General features: G+C 30.3%; 1 protein-coding gene across 3 annotated transcripts in view; it reads left to right on the forward strand.

Annotated features, from left to right (window-relative positions):
• LOC118202203 (uncharacterized) overlaps positions 1-25,316 on the forward strand; it is a 110,668-nt gene that overhangs the window by 34,578 nt on the left and 50,774 nt on the right. For all 3 annotated transcript variants that reach the window (XM_085822268.1, XM_085822269.1, XM_035374362.2), the window contains exons 5-10: positions 2,519-2,581; positions 10,155-10,423; positions 10,783-11,922; positions 21,855-21,948; positions 23,542-23,711; positions 24,612-25,082. In XM_085822268.1, the coding sequence (XP_085678394.1) occupies positions 2,519-2,581; positions 10,155-10,423; positions 10,783-11,922; positions 21,855-21,948; positions 23,542-23,711; positions 24,612-25,082 (2,207 nt within the window). The remainder of the gene's footprint in view (positions 1-2,518; positions 2,582-10,154; positions 10,424-10,782; positions 11,923-21,854; positions 21,949-23,541; positions 23,712-24,611; positions 25,083-25,316) is intronic.

Consider the following 25,316-nt stretch of genomic DNA (forward strand, 5'->3'; position numbering starts at 1 on the left):
TCATGCTGTATACTGTATTTTTCACTTTCTCTAAACATTTGTCAAATTTATATTGTAACTTCCATCTTTCATATAGTAAATTGAAAGCTGCATCAAAGATAACTCTCTTTCTTTACAGTAATTTGATATATTAGTTTTATACAATATTATAAATGGTAATGTTAAACTTAATGTAAATGGCAATTTATGTTTTAGAAAATCACTCACCAGTTTTAGAAAGTATCTCATGAAATCATCTTTCTTATGAACAAATGCCCTCACTTGCTTTTTCATAATCTCTGCTATTAAATAATGAAGAATCTCTATGTATGTGCCTATCTTTGTGTGTTCCTCGCATTGTGGGTAAACAATGGCAGTTAGTGCCAACAAATTTTGAACACAGGTAGCCCTCCACCCGGATATGTGCAACTCAAAGCACTTTGTTTTTGATTTATTTCTAATTTTGTACAAATTTAATGAATTTTTTTTATTAATAAACTCTGTGATTTCAAAGTGAGCTGTAACAGCCCTGAAATAAAACATTAATATCTCCAGTGTGCAGACTGTTGCCGTGTGACTAAATGTAAGGTATTTATCTTTCCATTTTAATCAACAGATTCTACTTAAAAGCAGTATGTTGCCAAGTGATTTAAAAGCAATTCTTAAGAACATTTTTTTCTACTGTTTGAACTGATTGCTTTTAAATAGCTGAGATAAATACTTTTATTTTCCACACACCAGCATATTGCCATTTAGTAAAGCATAAGAGATTTTTAACTGTCAAATTTAATCTATTATTGAGTAACAACAATTTAAAAGCAATTAAGAATATTTTTGGTACGTTTTTATCTGTTTGGTTTAAATAGCAATGCATGTAAATCATGAGCTATCTTATTAGAATATCCTACTTAGCACAAAGCTGTTTAAAAAATTAAAAGTAACTAAAATATGAATTATAGAAATTAAAAATCAAGCAATACAAAAATAAATGGAAATTTTAGTGCTTCAAACTTAGTATTCTTTACTATCGAATATGGTAAATTTCAATACATGGACTACATCATATGCTTCATGTTTCAATTGATGAACTATAGAATTCTACAATATCTTCTGAGTATCTGCATTCCAATAAAATTATGGGCTAATTGTCGCTTTGACCAGCATTTAAGGGGAGGGGGAAAAAAGGGAAAAGAAAAAATCTGTATGCCCAATACTGTATTTCCACCCTAGCTTTTTAGTGCCAGGTTCTGACAATTTAAAAAATATTCATGCAATTTTCTCCTTCCTCAGTGCATTCAGAGAACAAGCTCCCCTAAATTTTAAAATAGATTCACCCACATAGTGATTGTTTTCATTTTGTTAACAAAGACAAACTTTTGGAAACTACCTGCAAATGTCACACCGAACCTTTTCGTTTCAACTGTTGAATATTATGCCTGACTAATACAAGAAATGGTCAAACAGAGAAAAGCAAACACAAAGTGATATTCAGTCTACAATTTTTCTGGGTCAGCTGCACATCCACCGTTTCTAATTATGTGTGGATGATTTGAGGCTTTGAAGTAGTAGAGTGAAGAGACAGCAACAACAGGAGAAATTCAAGTTACGGGGAAGTAGAAATGAAGATATCTTATTAGATGCTGTATTGCTATGTATTCTTATTGGAATGTAGGTTTTTTTTTTAAGTAATAATATTCTGATACTTAAAAATACATATATAAATCTCATATTATCTATAGTCATAGATAAACTATTGATACCTATAGTTTATCTATGCCTACATTTCATTAGTTATGCTCTTACTCTAATTGTATCCTTTGGAAATTATACGCATAATTTTCTACTCTTGATTTCTGGATGATAAAATTAGTAACAAAGGGGTAAATATAAAGCGAAATACAGTATTTACAGTTTTACAGCCAATGAATATTTTTTGTAAGCTGGTGGGTAAACGGCAACTTGGTACCATTTACTCATCATATAAATCCACATACATTCAAACACATGTGTGGTATGTGCATAGATGAGTTTTCTATTGTCACATGTATATTTGATATTGAAACTGGGGGTATGAATAGTAAAAGTGTATCATTATACTTTAAGTTTTTGTAGTCTAAATAACTGGCCTCAGAGAAAATATATAAATTTTTGAAGTTGGGCTTGTTGAAAGAGGAAGCATAATAAATTAGCAGTGCCCTCACCGGGATTAAAATGCCAGACCTTCCTGGTTCCAACTGGATGTGCTTCCAGTTATATCACAAAGACATATGGTAAGGAAGAAAATGTCTTACAAATTGATTACTGTCTTATGATGTTCCTTTTCTCTGATATCTCTTAAAAATTATACTTGAAATTTTCTGATTGTTTTTGAAGAAATATTTCATATATTCAAAAAATATTTTTTATTTTTAAAACATTTAAGTTTTATACATTTTTAATATGAGATTTAAGCAAAGTTCCCCCACCTTAAAAATCAGTTTAGGGGCAATGCTTATACATGCTAATTTTTTCAGTTTTATCTTCATATATATTTTTACAGTTCTCCCTTTATATGGACCTTATGCAGAGTTTGAGTCTCCTTCATTTGAAACTCATGTCATTGGTAAGGAAGCATATTATTATATTCTTGCATTGATACTTTATTGCAATTTTTGGATATAATTATGATTATTTTGATAATCATAATTATCAAAATATGTTTTGTACATTTGAGTTGAATTTATTATCAATCATGTGTTAATTTTTTTCTTTAAATGTATGTAAAACTAAACAATTTATGTACAGCGCAACATATGCAAGACAAATCTCACATTTTAGAACAATTTTGGATTCCTGTTAATGTGTTATCTTAGGGAACCTGATTATCAGTCTTGTTTTTACCTCATTTTATTATGGTCTTCGAATTAGAAATCTTGGTCATTTGTAGAAGTATTCATTAGAAGAGGTTTCACTAATTTAAACACTTACTGTCATAACTTGGTCATAAAAAATGTTAAAAAGAAACTGCAATCAGAAAACTCCAAATTCCAATTTAATAACTTTAAACAAGTTTGTCATTTAAAATTTGAAATTTAAAAATATAAATTATTCATCAAAATTAAAAAGAAAGTAATATGATATTTGGTAGAATGTTGTAGATGTGTCCAAATTCTGATTATAAACATTCTACTGTTCTTACTGTTTCAGATGGGAGGTAATTTTTGTAGGAACATTTGTAAGGTATTTTCTACCTCCTTTCCACATATTTTTGGGATGTAATTGAAGCATACTTAATGCGTATGCGAGAGGTCGAAGGTTCTAGTCCCAGCGAGGACGTTGCACTTTTTTCTTGTCTCCTGCCTCTTTTTAACTACTACTACTAATGACTCCATAAGTGATGTCTGAACAGGGACTCGTACCCTGGACCTCTATGCATCGAGTATGCTTCCAAATACACCACAAAGGCATACGAAAAATATCTTGTACATTTCAAAATGAGATTGAAGAATGATGTGATTGATGTACTTTTGAGGATGTCATAAAGTGGGCTATGCAGAATCATGTATCAAGAAGTATTTGTGTATAGCAAACAGAGTACTTGAAGCAAATTCATAAGAAAAGATGTCTAAATTAATGGAATGGAAACTCCTAAAGATTTTTTAGAGCATGGTGAACGATATTAAAGGAATGTAAAGCAGTAGACCTATTAAGCTGTAGTAGTCTGAAGATAATGGTGACTTGGCTGAAAAATGTTATACTTTAAAATAATTTTAATAGTATTTATGTTGTAATATAAAAGCAGTGCATATCCCTTCTTGGCAAGCAGTGCATATCCCTTCTTGGCTAGCAGTGAACAATTAAGAACCATTAAATTTTTATTTCTAAAAATGTAATTTTATATAAATATATAGAAAATGCAGCCAGATGAGGTCTTATTAAACAATTTTTTAATGTATTCAGTGAATCTATCATATGATGGCACGTATTTTGTATTTTAAGTTTTAATAATAAATAAGAAATTGAGGATTTTATCCATCGACCTTGTAACTCTGGCAGAAGTCAAGACTAAGTCATAAAAAGTGCTATATAGTGAAAAAAAAATGTGAATATTTTTTTCATTAACATTCTATTTATAGACAAATACAAGAAATTTTATAAACTCCAGAATCTTTATAAGGATATTATAATTTTGTTATTTATTTTCATTAATTATTATGAATAGTGTAATAAAGATATGTTTTTCAAGACTTCATAATGTAATGGATTTAATTTGTCTGAAGTAAATTTATGTTACTATTAAGGCAATTGTTCCTTTCACAAATCAAGTTACAGATCTCCAAGTAAAATTCTGCTAGCTTAAAAGTTTTCTTGCCATCGCCCAGTGGAAACTAATGTTTTAAAGATATGTTTTCAGGAAATTATTGGAAGTATTGAAAACTTAAAAGTTATTTTTCCCAAATATTTAAATTAGATTGCCATTCATATATTTATGAACTGAACTAAAAGGATAAGTTCCATATTATGTCATGTGATAGGATGAAAATTATTATGGCCATAAATAGAGCAGGTCTAAACATATTGAAACATTGTTGCAAGAATGAAAATACTGTTGAAAATAAGCTTATCAGTGGATTAGATTGTGTCCAAACATATAAGGGCTATGTAAGATGGTAACACTACTTCAGAATACTGAATTTTTGGTCCTCTGCATTAAACTACATTGCCACATAAATGCAGCTTTCCATGTTAATGTGTTTGCATGTCGCAGAAATGTGTGTGGTTAGCAAAGTATGCAAAATACTATAAATCTTGAATCAAGGTTGAGTATAGTTATAAAGTGCCTGTGATTCTCAAAATATAAAATCTGCATCATAAAGTAGGCTGTTATGCATTGTTAGATCTTCAAGGAACTGGGCAACTGCCTTGCAGCATGTTAATCATAATATAACAAGTTCATCTTTTGCACACGAAGATTTGCTGCAAGACAGCCAGGTTTGGCACGAGTCTTTACATACAAGTATTAACTTCAGTGAGACTAAATGCATAGTAAGGAATACAAAGGTATATGTAGTATATTTGGAAAAGCTGGTTTCAGGCTGCATTGCTTTGAATAATGATCTTAGATACATATTTCAAAAGTTTCTTAAAATAAGATAGAGAATTTTATGAAAAAGAAAGTGTTGAAGATTTTTGTAAATGCAAAATTTAACTTTTATGAAGGCATATGCAGAACAAAAAAAAGTAATTCATTTAACTATTAACTGTGCTTTTGCAGTTAAGTAAAAAAAAAAAGTTCCCTATCTCTCATCTGAAATTAGCAGGTACAAAAGAACAAATTTATTCACTTGGATCACTTCAGTGTTTTTTTTCAATCAAAGTTTTATATTTTTAACCAGTTTTATTGAGCAGTCTAAAACAAAAGTGCCTAGATTTGATATTTAATGTCTATAAAGTGAAAGAACTCTCATGCTTTATAGTTTGTCCCATAAAACCAAAATTTGTATGTAAATGTGTGAAATGTTTCGTATTTAACCTATTAACATGTGAGGGGTTTTTTGATTATATGCACCTACAGTTTCAACATGTGGCTAAATTGCTATGTTTTTTGTGTATCTTTGAGCAAATGTGAGATAACAGATAATTTCCTCAAATGCATACCACGCATGTGTTTTGAGTACACATAAAATTTATATGGTGTATTGTTAGCCATTGTTTTGCTGAACACTATTCACTGCTTGCCACTGTAAGTAGTCACCTAAATTTTTGTCTTCTTTTACGTCACAAAATTTCTTGTTTCTTAGAAAACCTACTTATTGTTTATCAACCAAACTGTATCTGTAAATGGTAAAAACTGTCAAACAAATGTTTTTCATCAATTTACAAAGCAGCCACAACGAGTTCATGAATTTCGTGGAGATGTTGATAATCAGAAAGTACCGTGTGTAATGAGTGTTTGTTGATTCATCATTCTACCCTATAGGATGCATAGAAAGTTAAATTTTGCATTTACACATCTTTTGTTCTTCCAGTGTTAAAACTGTTTTTATAAAATCCTTTATTTTATCTTGATGAACTTTATAGCTGGAATTTCATGTCCAAGCTCATTTTTCGAGAGAATTGCAGTCTTTGAACACCTTATTATTTTATTTTCTTAGGCTTGCTTTAAAAATTTTTCATGAGAGACTGATTGATAGTATTTTTATAATTAATCCAGGTATTGACTTTTTAAAAATATATACCATATTAAGAAATGCTTAATGGATATAAACAATTAGGTTGCATATATAATTTTAAGGAAAAACACATTATTGACTATTGGAGTAAATTAAAATTTTTCCCATGGAATTTGTATAAGTATGAAAGAAAAATTCTCCAATATACAATATAAAATTAGGACTTCTTGGAAAAACTTGGGAAAATTCACTTTAATTACATATTGTTTACGAGAAAACTCTTTTACTTTTGAAAAAGACGGGCATAAGGCTCATGTTCTCCTAGGAGTGTATTCCGAGCTCTGGGTAGAAATACATTACGTAAATAAGCAAAATAAAGCAAACAGATATACCGGCCCCAAGTAGCACGGCAACGACGCAACGATGTTGCAAACTGGTCGCAAGTCGTGTTACAAAAACGTTGTAATATGTCGTCTTTAAGATGCCCAGTTGTCTGGGAAACTCTACTGTTTTGCAACTGTTGCAAAGACGTCTTTATTACGTTACGTTAATTAAATAAGCTAAAATGCTTAATCGGAATGAGTTCTTTGTTTCTCTGCATTGGTTTTTGTTCCCTCCTATTCATGAAAATATTTGGCCTAGCTTGAATTGCTGGTTTGGCATCACCTTATTGCTCGAGTAAAGGACGAAACACCTTCGTATTTATTTCTTAATTATTGTTCATTGAACGGGAGTTGGTTTGTTCCCATTGAAAAGTCAACTAATTTCCGATCAATGGCAATGATTACTGGCATTTAATTTAATTACTTGCTTTTAATTTATTTCTTTTTACAATTGAAATTTTGTTATTCATGATTTAATTCAAGTCCCCGTTAAACATTTTTAACAATTTACATTCAAGTTACTTTAAAACAATTTTAGAAATTGAACTTACTAACTATGGATTCACTCTTTTAAGATAATTCTACTAAAATTAATCTTAGGAGATAATATAATCAATATTTCTTTAGTAAATAAATTATTATTAACTTACTGTGCAGCAATTGCACAAGTAATAGAATAACTCGATTTCGCGCTAAGTGAATTTAAGATCATACAGCATATATTAGAACAATGCTATATATAAATCTAATGTATATTCTAAGTCACGCTTTCAAGACATGAGTGCAAGTTGAATTTAGTCATTCGGTCCAGTAGAACGGGAGATATAGAACTCTCCCCCCTTTTTTTTTTTTTGAAGTGTACATTCTAAGTAGCATAGTGATTCTGTCAAAGGAAAAAAATTCAGAATTTTTGATGAAGTTCCACAGCCTGGATTTGTACTGATAATTTTGTAAAAATTTTCATTGCAGTCAAAGATCTACATTAATTTTTCATGAAAGAAATAAAGTTCTTTTAGCTATGTAATTGTAACAGAAATAACTAATACTGCATTTATTGACTATGAGTAATGGCTATATTTTACAATACTTGAAAAAAAAAAAAATGAGTTCTTATGGGCATTTTGATAAATGAAATAGCAGCATGAGAAAAAGAAATTTATCTTACTGTATGGAATAATTGTACTTTTTAAATACTAATTAAACCACTTTGGCGTATACCATATATATAAACTGCTAATTCTAATAGAAGAGCAAATTAATTTTAAGCCTGCTTCTACTTTGCTGATCTTAGGTATGCCTGCCATGAATATATATATTGTTAATGGTATTGGGCCACAGCTTAATTGTACTGTTATTTTAGGAAAATTCTAAAGAAAAGAGAAAAGATTATCTGCAAATTCTTACAAGTTAATATAAATATCCATTAATAACATACGTTTTTATTTTTTTTTAATTTATTCTTGGATGTAAGCAGAGTCTTATTTTCAAATAAATTTGATGTATGACTAAACATTATGTTATGCATTTTCTAATTAGTTACATTTTGAGATCAAGATTTGCATTTAAGTTAATTGCAATTAGATGTATTTGATAGCATGTATACAAATTTTCTTCCCCTTGAGTAGCATGTTTTAAATATCTGTTAATAATGTACATTTTTATTTTTAAAAATTTATTCTTGGATGTAAGCAGGGTCTTATTTTCAAATAAATTCAGTATATGACTAAGCATTATGTTATGCATTTTTTAATTAGTTACATTTTGAGATCAAGAGTTGCATTTAAGTTAATTGGAAGTAGATGTATTTTATAGCATATATGCAAATTTTCGTCCCCTTCAGTAGCATGTTTTTAAATTTTGAAAAAATAATTATTCTAGATTGAAATTGTTTTTTAATATTGAAAGGCAAGGAAGGGCTATCTTATGTAGTTTTAAAGTGTAGCAAAATGGAGCAGTTAATAACTTAAGACAAAGTTTTTTTTTTTTTTTCTTTTTTTAAGCATAATTACTCTGCATATATTATAGTGGAAAGTAGAATTAAAATTGTACAATTATTAAAAATAATCCAGCAGTTAGAAAAGAAATAAAAAAATATACTGAGAAAAATCTGAAATTTCCAGATGTATTCATTTGTGGAAAAATTTTGCTGTTTGCAAAATCTCAGAAAGTTCCCTAAAATTCATAAAAGTAATCACGGAAATTTTGGTTGCAATAAAATTATAGTCAAAAGTCGTTAATTCGGGCACCCATAATCCGGACCTCAAAGCTACAAACTTTCTGCGCATGCGTCGCATTGACGCATTAATTATTAATTTCATTTTCATGATATTTTAAAGCTTTCAGTATTTTCCCAGTGCAAAATTATAAGAAAGTTACAAAAGGAATCAGCTTGAAGAGCATAAAATTTTAGAATATCTAATTCAATACAGTCAAAAGTCGTTAATTCGGACCTCAAAGCTACAAACTTTCTGCGCATGCGTCGCAGACCTTTACGGCTGCGAATATGCATGTGCGCGTGCGCAAAATACGTTTACGACTGCACGTTTAATGTATAACGGATGGTATAAGCTAAGCTAAAATTATCTAATTCAGTTAATGTTGCAGATTGCGTTGTTCCCTAATCTTCGAATACGATTCGGCTTATTATTTTTTGCAGACTGATAGAGCAATTTTATAAAAGTAAGCTTGAACTTTCGATTATGTCAAATAGAATTCCTGATATATATTTACTAATATGTAAAGGATCTACAAAGCGAAAGTATGTTTCGAAGTCCATTAAACAAAAAGTGGAATTGCTGCAAAAAATGGATAAAGGCATATCCTTTGTTTATCTAAACTTTGTTTATGGCGCGCAATGAATTGGAAGTTGATCTGCCAGCACTATCCTTATCTTCAGGGCAGATGTTTTTATTTTATTTGGCTTATAATTCCTTACTAAATGTAGTATTTCATCTCGATGTACTCCGTCTTTGATATGATTTAAATCAAATTCCTCGTCATTATAATTCGCTTCCGATAGCGAAGAAAATGACAGAGGTTATTGAAAACGAAAAAATTTTTATTTACAAATTAGTCAGTATTCTCGACACAGCAATTATAGGACTTGAACAGCGGAACTTTGTAAATGAACAAGAAATTATGTCTGTTCATAGAATTAAAGGAAATGTATTATCACATAAAAAAACGAAGCAACTTAAAGAACTTACATTGAAAGAAATGTTTAATAAAGTAAACAAATAAATATTAAGCTTTTTTTTTTTTTTTTTTTTTTTTTTTTTTTTTTTTTTTTTTTTTTTTTTGTAAATTTTGATACCTCTTAGATCATAATTGTTCTTTATTTCATAAATTACAGTTTCGTATTTTTAATTTTATAATTTCTGCATGCCATCTTACCAGATTTAAACTGATGATCTATAATCCGGAAAAATCGATAATCCGGAATCGCCGAAGTCCCGACGAGTCTGGATTAATGACTTTTGACTGTATTACCCTAATTATAGTAATCAGAGACAGCTAAGCTGCTTATTCTTTAAAACCAATTCATATTTTGATGCATTGTATTATTATCTAAACTGGTATTGTTTTATTCTTTAATTTTTAGCTATTATGAAACTTTTTTTTTTTTTATTTTGATTACTAGATCTCCATGCAGTTCCAGGAGTTTGTGGCCTTCGTAATTTAGGAAACACTTGTTTCATGAATGCTGGATTACAGTGTCTTTTAAACAACAAAATATTTAAGAATTTCTTTTGTGAGCAAGAACTTGAGTCGTTTGTGAAAGGAACATTATCTTATAAATTTGCTGATATTATGAAAAAAGTATGGAGTGGTTCTTATTCTATGCTAAATCTAAGTGAATTTAAGGAGTGTTTTGGAGCATTGCATCTGCAGTTCCAAAACTTTCGACAAGTAAGAAGCCAGATTTTTTTAAAATTATTTCATTTATTTTGATGTTATGATTTTTAAAAAATTCAGAAAATGTGATTTTATATGTTGTGTTATTAAAAACTTGTGGAATCGCTGTATGCATTTACAAGAAAAGTGTTGTGAAAGAGATGGTAGCCAAAAGAGAATAAATATAGAATTTATTTTTTCACCAGATCTGAGATTGTTGTGGTAGCATAGTGTAAAAGAATGATTCAAACTATATAGGAAACTCTTGTAAATATATTTCTAACCTCAAAATTATTTTTATTATTACCTATTTTCTATATTTCATTTACTTTAGACTGATATTGTGATAATGTTATTCATATTCTTCTTTTCAGCATGACTGTCAAGAATTTTTAGCATTATTATTGGACACAATGCATGAAGAATTGAATTCTGCAAGTAAGTCGAAGGATAAAGTGAATAACACACATATAGTTAGAAAGAGCTGTGAAAATTCTTTATCTTCAAGTTCGAGTAAGCCTTTGCAATTTGAAGGTGAATATGAGAAAAAGATGGAAGTTTGTGATGCAAAAGAAACCTCTGAAAAGAATGTGGAATTAAATAGTACATCTGCTTTTGAATCAGGACAAGAATTTCATACAGATATAGCAAAAAATAGTATTCTTATGAATGGAAGTTCTGGTCCAAATAACATAAAACAAATGAAAAATGTTTCCAGTAGTGTCAAAAAGAAAAATTTAGAATTAGATACTGCCATTTATGAAAGAAATACAGAAAAAATGGCAGATTTACTGATTAATAACAAAAAATTGGAAGAAATTTTAAATAAAAATGAATTAGATGTTCCTCAAGATATGCATGAACAAAATTACTCTAATCATAAAATAAAAACTGAAGCAAAAAATAATATACAGCATGTTAGTGAAAAGTTAGAAAAAAATATACTTGCTAATAAATTTAATTCATCTCGTAAGATTCCGAGTATTGAAGATTTTGTTAAAGATACAAAAACATTAAACACGAATGTGTTAGTGTCTGATGAAACTAATAATTTGTTTAAATTTGACAGTGAGAAGTTTCCTAAACATGATTTTAATCGATTACAAGAAACAGTTGATAACTTGGGACAGATTGTTGATTTAGGAGGTAAACAAGGTGGTGTAAAAAGAGTGAAAATAACAAATATTATGCATGAAAAACATAAGATTCTAGAAAATAATTCTGAACATTCTTCCTGTTCTGCTCTCCATAAAAGACTGAAGATTGAAAATATGGATACCAATTTAGATTCTCCAGTGACTGAGCCAGAAGATGCGATCGATATGGAACAAATACCTGGAGATGAGTGTTCCGATAATTCCAGCCAGTCAAGTGAATTGTATGCTTTGAATTCAGAATGCCGTGTTTTGCTGTTTGCTGAGGAAATTCGTAGAGCGTACAATCATTGGGAGCAGTATAAATCTCAGAATCAGTCTGTGATTATTGATACTTTTCATGGACAGTTCCGTAGCTCAGTAAGTAAATTTTTATTTTTTTTGTTTAAGGGAAAATGAAACTATGATTTGCTTATTTAAGCCTTTTAAATGCAGTTCATGTTGTAATAAGTAATAATTTTCCTTTTTAAAATCTTGTTATAATTTGAAATATTGCAGTGCATGCCTTTTTATTGATCAGTAATGTACTTTTCAAAATTATAGTATGCATGTTGTAAATTTAAAGTGTGGTCTCATTATAAAAGTAGTAATTCTGTGACTAATAGCCATGATGATTCTGTTTCTGGAACAGGTTGTGACTGATAGGATTACAGCCATATACATCAGTATTGCATTGTATTGATAGTATATTGCCTGCATTATTAAATGTAGCTCATAAACCATATGTAGCCTTTGGCTGTTAAGATTTGATAGCAATAATTAAAAATTTTATTTTGGGAGAATGAATTTATATTTCAAATTAGAAATCATGCAACAATAATTTGTTCATCAATCAATAATTTAATTCCTTAAATTGCATTGTATAAATAATTGTTTGTTTTCAAACCATCTGGCATTTGCTCTTATTGGGTCATTTGGAAAGTTATGCATTTTTTAATAAGTAAAAAATGAAGCAGTGAAAAAAACATAAAAATTTCATTAAATTACATAAGAATAATTGAAATAATTCTTGCATTTAAACTTGTATTCCAACTTGTATTCTCACTTAGCAGAAACTTGTACTGCCCTTGTAACCTCCTTTAGGTTAACTGGTACCGTTGGAATTTGAAGATTGGACTAAATTTTCCAGTTGCCAGTGGCATTGTTTGACAGTAATTCAGTGCCAAATGTAGTGTTCTAGCTGAAATTAAATTCTTTAACTGCTAGAACATAGTAAAAATGAATAGCAATGATTCACTCATTTCTTGTTGCACGAATTACAACTCTGGAAAAGGGTTAAAATACCCTTTTATTTGAACTCAAGATGTTCGCAGACAGCCTCTTTTGGCTTGAACTTCAAATAGGAAATACGAAATTAAGTTAAAGGTAAGTAAGAATAAACAGCCTAAGCTGCACAGATTTGTTGCCACATAGTTGGCTCTTATCTAAAAATCACTTGTACAGACTAAAAGGCACGTAATAAGCACAGTCATAAACTAGCAAGCTTTAAGTCATACCAGGACATGGCCGAAAAGCAGAACGTACTGTCTCTTTCTTTCGCTAGCTCTTTAACTGAAGTACTTCAGCTTAAATAGTAGTTTCTCTTATATTTTGCGTAAAGCATGAAACTGAAAACTCATTCTTGTAGGAAAGTGTAGGTAGGAAAATGAGAACATATAAGAAAGTCTGTCTTAAAGTAAAAATAATGATTAGAAAAATAAAGCAAATCCCTACAACATAATTGATTTTAGTTCACTGATGCTCAATTTAAGCAACAGTTTGAAGAAAGGATTGAAAAATGTTTTTATTTGAAGCCCTTGAATCTTACACGAATCATGATGTGTAATAAAAGACACTAGCATAAGGATATAAGAAAATTAAATAATAAGTACAAACAGGATTTTTTATTGTAGGAAAATTCTTGAGTGGAAGTCAATCAGTTTGAAATGTAATGACCTCTGTTGGAAATGCAGGTACAGCAGCATTCATATATGCTAAAAATAAGTGGCAGTTTTAGGATACCTTTGTCCATTGACAAAGCAGAGATAGTCCTAGCTGCTGAAGTCCTGTGAAAAGTTATTGAGAGAAATTAAAGCTTTTTCTTAGATGCTTCATTATATTCAAGTCAAGTGATCTTGATTGGCCATTCTGTGTGAAGCAGTGTTTCTAAATTCTGACCTATAATGGGAGCTATGGGAATATTACCGAAATGGCATCAAAATCCATGATTGCATAAAGAATTGTAATATGTTAATTGAGGATGGATTTCTCTATGCTCAGCTACTTTTAAAGCAATTAAGTCTTTGTTTGATTTCAGTTTCTGTTTAAACCAATCAACAATTGTGAACAGGGAAGAAACTAAAAGATGCTTGTTTTTTTCTATCTGAAAATAAAATTATCAGTTTCATCATATAACAATTTCATGTTTATGTAATAGGAGCATATTTTTATGAATATAAAGCAGAAGAATAAGAATTATTTGTTTATATGTAGACATGTTAATTGTATAAAAATGCAAAATTATCATTAATTTATTTCAAATGTGTCTTTCAAAACCTGCTTGGCTAATTTTTAAATGATGTGCATACTGTCTGTTTAAAATTTGTAATTAAAACTCTTGTAAATTATGGGTTTTGAACTTTACTGAACTATAGCACCTGTTGTCATAAAGCTTAACAATGCCTGATATACACTCTGTTGCAAAAAAATATGTGCCCCAAGAAGATGCAACTACGATCACGAAACTTAACATGTATGTAGTGTAGGAGGAGATAAACAAATGGTTAAAATTCAGAACAAAAGATTGTTTTATTAAGAAATTATGGCATGAAAAGTGTTACAAATCAGTAAGTAGTATAGACACTTATGGCAAATATACAAGCCGAAACACGGCATGGCATCATATCATGTAGGTCAGCTATGACTCCATGTGGAAGATCATGTCGCAACTGGTCAGTTAATTCGCCAATATTCCGGGATGGCTGCAGTTGCCTTCCAGACATGACCCAAATTGGCGAGATGTCTGGTGACCTGGCAGGCCACAGGAGCCTTTCATTTGCTTAAAGAATTTTATTTATGTATTTTTTAAATTTTTTCTTTGATGCATATAGAGAAAATACATATATTTGTACGTAAATAATTAAAATTTCTTTTTTTCCCCTTACTGTAGCTTACAGCTAAGACATCTAATGTCATTTTGATTTCAGTAAAATTGTAACCTTAGTGAAAAATTTCTAGAAACATCATTATAATAAATTATAGATGCTCATCAATCATCCCAGTTCCCTCTCTTTTTTTTAAGACTTATTAATTTTTTATCTGCGAAAAAAAAGCTATTTACATATTAGTGTATTCCCAAACAAAGAAATTATTCTTGTTGCAAAAATTCTTAACTGAGGATATTTATCTTTTGATAAGTACATAAAAAGATTAATCAAATCTTTATCTACAAATCTTTGAATAAGAATTATATCAAAGTGTACATTAATTAGCTCCATTTGTAGATTTTTTGGGGCAATACTTGAGTTTGTTTTTAATAATGAAGAAAAAAATGCAGAATTAGATTAAAATCTTTCATAACCTTTCTTCAAATTTTTGTCATAATGCTATTAATTTATGGGAAATATATTAATCCACACGTAAAATTGCTTCAGGAGCCACATCTGAGTGCAGTTTGTGCTGCTCTGTTTCAAGTGATGTTAATTGTACCTCCCATTCTTGGTAGAGTCGCTCTTAATGGGGGAAATACTACACTCTTGATAGTAGTAGATCTTCCTATTGTGTACAAAATTCAGAAGAGTGCTTGAATAAATAAGGATATTTTTCTTCATTGATTCAAAAGTGCTTTTGGGCCGTATGTTGTGAATGATTGGCTATACAGTAGACGTCCAGAAATCCGCAAAGCTTGGGTCCAGAGGTGCGGATTTTAGGATTTTGCTGATTTCAGGGCAGAAAAGATAATATTCAGACTAAAAGTGCAAAATAAATAAGGCGTATTAGATACATTTAATTAAATTATTATATACATTATTGCAATGACTTATTATATGCGTTAAATTATTATCACATATATAAATTGATTATATTATCCATTGTATTATATATACACACCATCGAGGTTTGCCGATTTCGCCTCGTGCAAAGATTTCCGTTTTCGGATTCCGGTGTTAGAATCACTGTTGCTGTAAAATTTCAACAGCTTTTCTTTATTTTTCTGTATATCATACACAATCGTATCGCAATTCCATACGATTCTGCTATAAAATGCACCTGTCTCCATCTTTTGCAGAATTTTGCACTTTTTGCATTACCGTCAGTGCAATGTGTTTACGTTTTTCAACGTTGCAAGCAGTAAAATCATGAGTGCGTTTCTTATCTGTAATTGTATTAAAAAGGGCTGAAATTTAAAATATTCTTAATTTATCCTCAAAATATCCAGATTAAAAAAAAGGCAGCACTAAATAATCTTGTGAAATAACAAAGCTCAGAAAATACAACAACGGGAATCATGAACTTGAAAGAAGAGTTGAGTGAATTGTCCACTCCATTGTCTTACCTCGATGCAGATTAAACGGGAAAAAACTCTTATCATGATGTCAGTAATTTGGTATTTCCGTTATGAGTCATTATTATTCGATAATTATGACATCATTATTTGGTAAATATTTTTTCTTCGATATTTCGTACGCAATGTTGCGGTTTCCAGAACATATAAATTGAATGTTTATATTTTGAGAGGCAACGCGAATTTCAGAAGTTGGCGGATTTCAGCTATTTGACTGTATTAGGAAAATCCAAATATAGCCAATTTTTTTTTTTTTTTTTTTTTTTTTTTTTTTTTTTTTTTTTTTATTATTATTATTATTATTATTATTGACTGTTAACTACTGAATGCAGGAAAGAGGAATTGTGTTGCAGGTTGCCATTAAAGAAACTTGCAACCTTCCAGTGTCGAGCAGTCTTTTTTTTTTTTTTTTTTTTTTTTTTTTAAATATTGAATTTTTTATGGTTATATAAACTGCATATATTTAACACTAAATGAAATATTAATGTTCACACACCAAATACAGCCATTATACAGAATTTTAATTCAACTGAATAAAATAATTCTATAAAAAGGGCTGAAATAGAATATTTCAGAAATTTGATTAATGTAAATAAAATAGTTCCTTAGAATTTTAATTAAAAAAATTATAATCAGTACTGTACTCTCTAAAGAAGCTAACTAGCACATTAGCTATTTGGATGATAATCTTCATGACTGATAGTAACAGCATCCTCAGCAACAGGGACTGCTTCAATTTGTGGAGGATAGTGGTGAAAATACATCTGGCAGACCTGAAGTTGATGGCTGTGGATTGTGTGAACATCATGTTGCTTCTTCTTGCTTCCTGGCTATTTTTTAAATATCCGCTAAAACATAAATGACACTTCCAGAAAACAGTAGCAAGTTATTGTAGTAAATCTGAAAATATACTCTAAAATCTATGCCAGAAACCTCAGGAAACTTGATTGTTCATGAGCATGTTTCTGAATGTCAGTCTTTAAAGCAGAATTAGAATTATGTTTCTTTCCTTGAATATAACTGCTTTGATCTAGCTTATAGATCAGTGAATTGTCCAAACTTAAAAATGATCTATCATACAAATTTTTTTGTGGAAGAATTTGTTTCTAGGCTAAAAATGTCTGGAATAGAGGCATGGATTGATTGTGACAAAAATTTTCATATTACAAAAATATTAATAGGAGATAATTTAATTTGATTTAGTTAAAAATCCATTGTCCCAAGAAGAAGAAAAATTATTTATCAGAATCTGAAAATGAAATAGAAACAAAGATTATTTCTTGGGGAATGCAGAGAAAGTTTTTTTGACATTCTTCCAGTTTTGTGAGAAAATTGTCTTTATACTAAACAATAAGTTTTGCAACTACATCTTATTAGGGAAAAAAAATTTTGCTTTTAAAAATTTCGTAGATTTACTTCAGAAATTTTAATAATCTGAAAAGTGCTTTATTTTTATATTGTTGCGTGGTTTTTTTTTCCCCCCGATTCTTCCTGACACCAGTTGTTGCATTATTTTCTTCGTTCGCGTTCGTACGGGGTTCGTGGATTTGGAGTGAATAACGAGGACACTTGATGAAGTATCGAAACACTTTATTTAGCCAATGTTAATCAGGACAGCTCCAATAACATGCTTTACAGTCGTCAAAGATCTACTATAAACATGCTGACACCTTCAGCAACACGGCCAGGCAATAACGGTGGAGACAGCTTCACCGCAAAGCACCCGAGTACAGCTCTCAACTCTGCTTGGTTGTTCTCGGAACTCCACGTACTCTCTATACTCTCCACACGATGCACTCGACTTTACACAAGAGTATAGCTCTCGACTCAGCACAGTCTAAGACAAAACTCGACAACGCACTAAAAGACTCTCTCGATGCACTCGGCGCTAGACTTCGAGACACTCGCTCAATGACTGACTATCAGCTCGCTAGATGAGGCACTGTCTCGATACACACTCACTGACTGCGAACCAGCAGGGTTTATATAGCTTTCGGCCTGTGTTTGAGAACATTCTGGGCTAAACCGGTAAGAACTCGTTCCAGAAGGTTCCTCCATCTGTCCACGGTATATCGCCAAATGGGCAATTTCTCACCAAATGTGGCAACCCTGCCCTCCTTGCTATTTTATGGCAACCCTAAAACTGCTTTGCGGGGAAGCTATCTTACTGCGCCTTTACATTTTGTAACAATATGTTTAGAGATCTTCAAAGATATTTTGGCTGTTATTCCTAAAATGCATTTTGTTTTTTCAAAATCTCACATTTGCTATTCAAGTTCATGACGAATTCGGTGACTATTTTATAATTTTAGACAGGAAATCTATTTTACCATTGATTAGATTTTTCTATTGTAAACTGTACATTTTATAAGCTCAACCATTTAAAAATTTCATGCATTTGGCATTTTCCATGTTTTCTGGGTATGGACTTGAAACCGTGAGATTCCATAGAGCTCTATGGAAATGTTGGTGTAAGCAGTGGAAGAGCAGTGATCGCTGGCATGCATTTTATCTGTAGTTTGTGGCAGAAATGGAGGAGTTACTTAAAGGGGATATAAAGAGCTATTTCTTAGTGTCTCCTTGAGGAAGTTTCTGTCTACAGCTCTTATGTAAAATGCATATTGGAAAGTCTATCCTCATGTAGCAATGCATACTACTCGGATTCTTTACAGGGAATGATGATTTACACTAGAAGAGGGCTTTATTGATCTTTCAACAACACCATGTACTGCCTCAATGCATCATTTCTGCGTACCATTTCTGCATTCCATTACGAAATCTGCTAATTTGTGTCCCCTGTAAGAACCTTTTTTTTAGTTGTTTTAGAGGTTTTCTTTTTAATCTATATATATTTTTTTTTAAAAAAGTTTTTAAAGTAGAATTTTTACTTTTTTTAAAGCCATGCTAATGTTATTATTTCCTTTTTCTTTTATACCGTGTTTCTAATTATTATTTTAATCCATATTAAAATTAATTATGATGTGGGGTGATGATACTCACCTGTAACCAGGTACATTGTAATTGAAATTCCTTAAACATAAGAGATGCAGATAAGTACTTTAATTCCAATTTAATTTTATTTTAAATATTTAGTACTACTCTTGATATTTTCTCTTATTTTAAAGAGTTATAGTAAAGATCATTAATCATGTAAACTAGTGGTCTCGAACTCAAACTGCATGTGGGCTGAATGCATGATCTGAAAGCTGATTTTTTTTTAAATTCACAATTAAATTTTATTTGTTAAATATTTATCAAGTCAGGCATAAGAATAATGATGCAAAGGAAAAACTTCCAATCAATATATATTTTATATTTGAAATCTAAAGTTTAATGTTTGCGAGAAATTATCTGTAGATTACGCTTGGTAATTGCATTGGCAAACAAACATATTGACAGCTAAGTATTAAATTTTCCGACAGATATTTATTTCAGATAATTCTAATATGTTGAATTAACAACTAAATAATTTACTTAAAGTAAACAAACTACTAAAACTTTCTAAGGGAACAAAACTTGGGAATAAATAATGACCTGTTCTCATTATTTTGTTTACTAAACTTTTCTTCAATGTGTAGAGGAAAAATACATATATTTGTGTATAAATAATTATAAACTTTATCTAGCATTTTAATAAAATACGCAACGTTAAAGAAAAGTTACGAGAAACTATCTTCATTACATGCTCATTTGTCAGTTTGGCTCTATTTAGCATAGTAATTTTCAGTTACAGGTTCATATACTATAAATGTAACTCCCTAGCAAAGCGATTATTCTTATTGCATAATTTGTAAGTGAGAGTATTTATCTTTTCAGGAATATGAAAAAAGCTAATCAAATCTGTATTTTCAAATCTTTGAAAAAGATATTTCAGTCTAAATTAATTAACTCCATTTGTAAATTATCTGTGGTTATATTCACATTTGTTTTTTAATGATAATGAAAAATAATGTAAAATTATATTTCCAAAACATGGTAATAATGCTAATCAATTTAGTATGCGAAATATATTTATGGGCTGTGTAAAATTGCTTTAGGCTGCTTGTGGGCAGCCACTTTAAGACTATTAATATGACATATGCAGTACTAAGTCCGAAATCCAGATGTCCATTATCCGGAATGATCTAAAACCCGGACCTCTAAATAAAATACCTTGTTATTGAAGAAACAACCAATTTAGCTTAAATTTGTACTATCAGTAATTTGGCTCCGTTGCTGTGTATCTGCTTGGCACACATCTCAAACACCAACCTGGCAAATCATTATTTATTATACTTCCCTTTCATCACCGCATGTTTATCAAAACATAACAACTTGAGTAATGACTCAAGTAGTGATGCCTAAACAAATTTTTTTTCATATTAGTAATTCAGTAATAAAGGAGTATGGTGACCTTTTATGTTGACTTTATGCTTGGCGATAATTACAGATTTAAGTTGAATGTGCTAAAAAGTGTTGACGTGGAAAAATTTACCAAGAATTTTTTTTCCATATGTTAAAAATAGATTTTGTTGATGATACTCATAAACCCAAAGATTACATTTAGGGCTATTTGAATTAAGAATAACTGATTTGTTATTCACATAAACCCAGAGCCAGCGCCAGGGCTCATATGGCCGCGTCGAGTCGCAGAATTTAGGACCCCCAGAGACAGGCACCAGGCCCTCAATAAGGCTTAAGTATATGTTGGAATTTATTTATTCAGAACTCTGATAAGCCTTCAGCATGTGCAAGAAATAGACATAAGTATAATAACTAACTAAACTAAAACAATTCAGGCTTAATTGTCTCAGAGCATAATAGAAGCGAGGTAAAATTTAACGGAACAACTTGTCGTTAGTCGCCAAGCTCATGATGCATAGCCAAATCGTGAAGGATAGCTAAATTTGGTGATGATAGCCGCTAATTTTAAAGGCTATTGGATATCGCAAAACAAAGGTAAAATTTTCAAATAAATGGATTTTGGAAAAGCAGTAATAAATGAAGATGATATAAAAAAGTTTTTCATTGTGATGACAATGCTTCTCAATCATTAATCAATTAATGAATTGGTGAAATTTGTAGTGTGGTTCTATATCCAGAAAATAGCCCTACCGATAGTGAAAGAGAAGTTACTGAAAACAAGAAAATTTCAATTGACAAGTTAGTCTGAATTCTCGAAATAGCAGTTACAGGACTTCAACACTGTAACTGAACAAGAGATTATCTCTGTCTACAGAATTAAAGAGAAAGTATTAGCACAAAAAAACGAAGCAACTTTCATTGAAAGAAATGTTTAATAAGGTAAATAAATAAGTATTAAGCTCTTTTTTTGTTGTAAATTTTGATACACTTTAGATCATAAATACTTCACTATTTCATAAATCGCGATTTCATGTTTTTAATTTTATAATTTTTACATGCCCATTATACTAGATTTAAACTGATGATCTAATAATATCCAGAAAAATCGCAAATCCAGAATCGCCGAAGTCCTGACGAGTCCATATTTTGGATTTTGTACCGTATATGTAAGAATTAAGTGTTATAATTTAGGATGTAATTTTGTTCTTACAATCATGTAAATTATCATTTGTTCATTACAACATTTACAAATTAACATTTGTAAATTACATTTTTTGTACTATTGCATTGTATTAAAACATTTTTAGTGAAATAGAGATTGGGGTTATCATGTCATATTTTCACTAAATTTTCAGCTATATGGTCTGCGTTTAATATTTACAGTATTTTTCTCTTTGCTTTGCAGGTTGTATGTTCTCAATGTTCACATGTTTCTATCACATATGAGCCATTCATGTATCTTCCAGTTTTCCTTCCTCATGCTTTAGAAAGGCAGATAGGTTTGTATGTATATATACTTGAAGCTGAATTTTTACTATGTTTTTTAACAAATTATAAATATGCATCATCCCTCGTGGCTGTTAAAGAATTTTGAAAAACAATTTACTATAAATATTGTTTTGCACAAAGCATTTATATCACTACCAATACATCTAAAATGCTATTTCAATAAAATTGCCTACAAGTATAATAAGCTGAAATTCACACTCTTAATATGCCTTATATAGATCATCTCAGTTGTTCAGAAAACTTACTGTAATTTCCGAAAGAAATGCTGCGTCGTTTACGTGTTTAAAAACTTAAGTTTTCAGCAGGTGTGCTGTTTCTACTCCTGCAGCGCTTAGATGCGCTAAAAAAATATTTCCTATGATGTCATTGTGCATAGTTTAAATGACCTTGTTATTGTTCATAGTTTGGATGATCTTGCCATTGTACATAGATTGGTGCTCTTCCTACACAAAAGACCACTCAGTTGCTTTCTGCAAACTTTATTTTGTTTATATTCTTTCTCTTGAACAGACCTACGTGCCTTATTCACTCTAAATGGGATCTCAGAACAATAACATTCTTCCCTCTTTCAAATCAGCATTCTCATCAGTTTGAATAGTCTCTCATCTCTGTCATTTGATGAATCTTGTGGGACCCATCCTCTCCCCACTCCTCCCTTTTCCATTGTAAATCTACTGCAATTTTTTCCACCTGCATTGCAATAACGAATTCTGATGTATTTCTCATTCAGCCAGAATGAAAAAAACTCTCTACAACCATAGCAATAATTCCTGGTGGTTTGACAAAAATCTTAGAACCATTAGATTTGTCAGGTAATAAATCCTTCAAAGCTGAAGTCCAAAAGCGGTCAAAGTGTTGGATGAGTGAAGGATTGCATAAGTATACCAAAAGTGGCAAAATGCGTAGAGCATATTATGAAGTTGCAAAGTGGGTAAGAAGTGTGTGGAAATCAGTGAAAACATCGTCAATAATAGCAGTGTTCAAAGAAGCTGAAATTATATCCTTAGATAAAGAGACTGTAAACCAAGAGGATGAATGTGACGATCTGGAAAACTTAGATCAGGATTTACTAAATCTTTTTAATTCAGATAGTGAAGAATCAGATTTTAATGGCTTCATTTGAAGTACAGTTTGCTGTAATTCCTTTGTAAATAAAATTTAAAATGTTTCTTTTGCCATCCAAATTTAATCTCGTTGTTGCAAAAATTTTTATAATATAGTATGAGTATGACAAATATGTACTTCTCTAGTGGGTAAATATAAGTATATTCGGGAACGTAAATATATTTTCAACATTTCTTACCTTTAATTTATTTTTAAGTTATAGTTTCATGTCATGCATTTTTCTTAACTGGTATGTCATATATCAGAACATGGGTCAAGATTTTGTGTGTATACGGTCCACGACGATGTCACATGCAATTTAATCTATTGCGGTGTTTCTGCATAATTTTACTTTTTTTCCCACCATTTTTCTTGAGTGCAGCATTTACACTGATGCGGCCATTCTTCCAGAAATTACGGTATTTTTTAAAAAATTATTTATTTTGGCATTAAGTTTTATTTTATATTTTTTCTTTCAGTGATCACCTTTATACAAAACAATGGGATGCCTCCAGTTTGCTACCTTGTGAATGTAAATAAATTTGACCGAGTGCATAAAATTAGAGAAGCTTTGCAAAGGCTGTTAGATGCCACTGCCGAGGAGATAATATTAGCCGAAGTTTTCGAAAATCATATCTCTAGGATTTTGGTTTGTAAATTTTTTGTATTTCTGTAATTCTTTGTACTTCTGTAATTCTTTGTCAAGTTCAATAGTAGGCACAATCTTGGGAGAGGGGGTAAGTGATGTAGAATTAAAATATAGTGATAGCTTGTAAATGATGTAGAATTACAAGTATTGATAGCTTTATTTTTGTAATCATTTATTGAGTACTGTATGCCATGATGTGATTGTGGCTGAATCTTGGAAAACATTGCAATAAAATTTTGCATAAAAAATCTTAACCTCCTTTCTGAGTGGCACAACTTTTTGGATTGACTTACAAAGAATTGTATTTAATCATCAGTTGTTTGGTAATTTGTGTAACTAATTATTTTAATCTTTGTTTTCGTAAACTTTTTGTTCATTAACATAATATTTAGATGATTAAAGAATATTAAAAAAATTTAAATAATAATGAAAAATATACCAGATAGCAAAAACAGTCTCATAACCAGATAAGGAAATCTTGACATTCAGGTTATTAATATTGAAGTGAACCATAGAAGTAGATGTCTGAAAGATTATTTTAATATTGATGTGAAACATTGAAGTATGTAATAGGTCAGAAAGTTTATTCTTTCATTACTAATGCAAATTGAAGAAACATGTTATAATTCAGAAAGATTAAAGGTTATTCTTTTGGTACTGATGTGAATTGCTGAACAATAACTAATGCAGCTAAAGTAAACATTATAAAATTTAAATAAGTTTTCTTTATAACAAAGTATTGTGTTCTAGTAAAAATTTCCCAACAAATGAATATCTATAAGATTTTTTTTTTTTTTTTTTTTTTTTTTTTTTTTTTTTTTTTTTTAAGTATTGCAAGTAACTTTTAAACATTACCATATTGGAAAAATATTCACCCTATTCCTTTTTCTTCTTTCACAGGATGAAAATCAATCAATTTCTCGTGTGAATGATTCTTCTAGATCAGTTTATGCTTTTGAAGTTGGAAAAATATGTGAACAGAACTCTGATAATACTAAAAATTCAAATGCTATCCCTTTAGATTGTACCGAAGACAAAAAGAACTTCACGAACACTTCTAGTTTCTTTGGAAATGGTGTACAAAAACAAACAAGTGAAGTAGAGCTTTTACAAAACTGTGATCTATTAAAATGTTCTAGTCCTTTATTAGACAAGCAGAAAGAAGACAATTTGTGCCTAGTAACTGATCTTATGCAAAACAATCCTGCTTGCAAATATGATGCTGCTAAAGTTAATTTAGCTGGTGAATTTTTGCCAGTGTCAGGGCCTGTACAGTGGCATTCATGTGCTATTTGTCTAGAAGAATTACCTGATTACAGTTTATCTTTACATCCTAGTTGTGAATGTATTCTTTGCAGTAATTGTATTGAAGTAAGTACAAAAGCTTGTTAATTAATATATATAATTATATATTGAATTTGTGTTGTTACTTGTACAGTATGCTTTCTTTGTAGGGGGGAAGTCTTATCCCACCCTCTCTGTCATTCTGCTAGATGATGTAACAATATATTTTTATGAATTTAATAACATTTCTTAATGTAACTAACATCATTAATTTCAAATCATTAATGAATTAACATTATTAATTATGTTATGAATTATGTG

The sequence above is a fragment of the Stegodyphus dumicola genome, chromosome 8, assembly GCF_044657685.1.
Source record: "Stegodyphus dumicola isolate Sdum_Otavi_A_Nest chromosome 8, ASM4465768v1".
Taxonomy (NCBI): Eukaryota; Metazoa; Arthropoda; class Arachnida; order Araneae; family Eresidae; genus Stegodyphus; species Stegodyphus dumicola.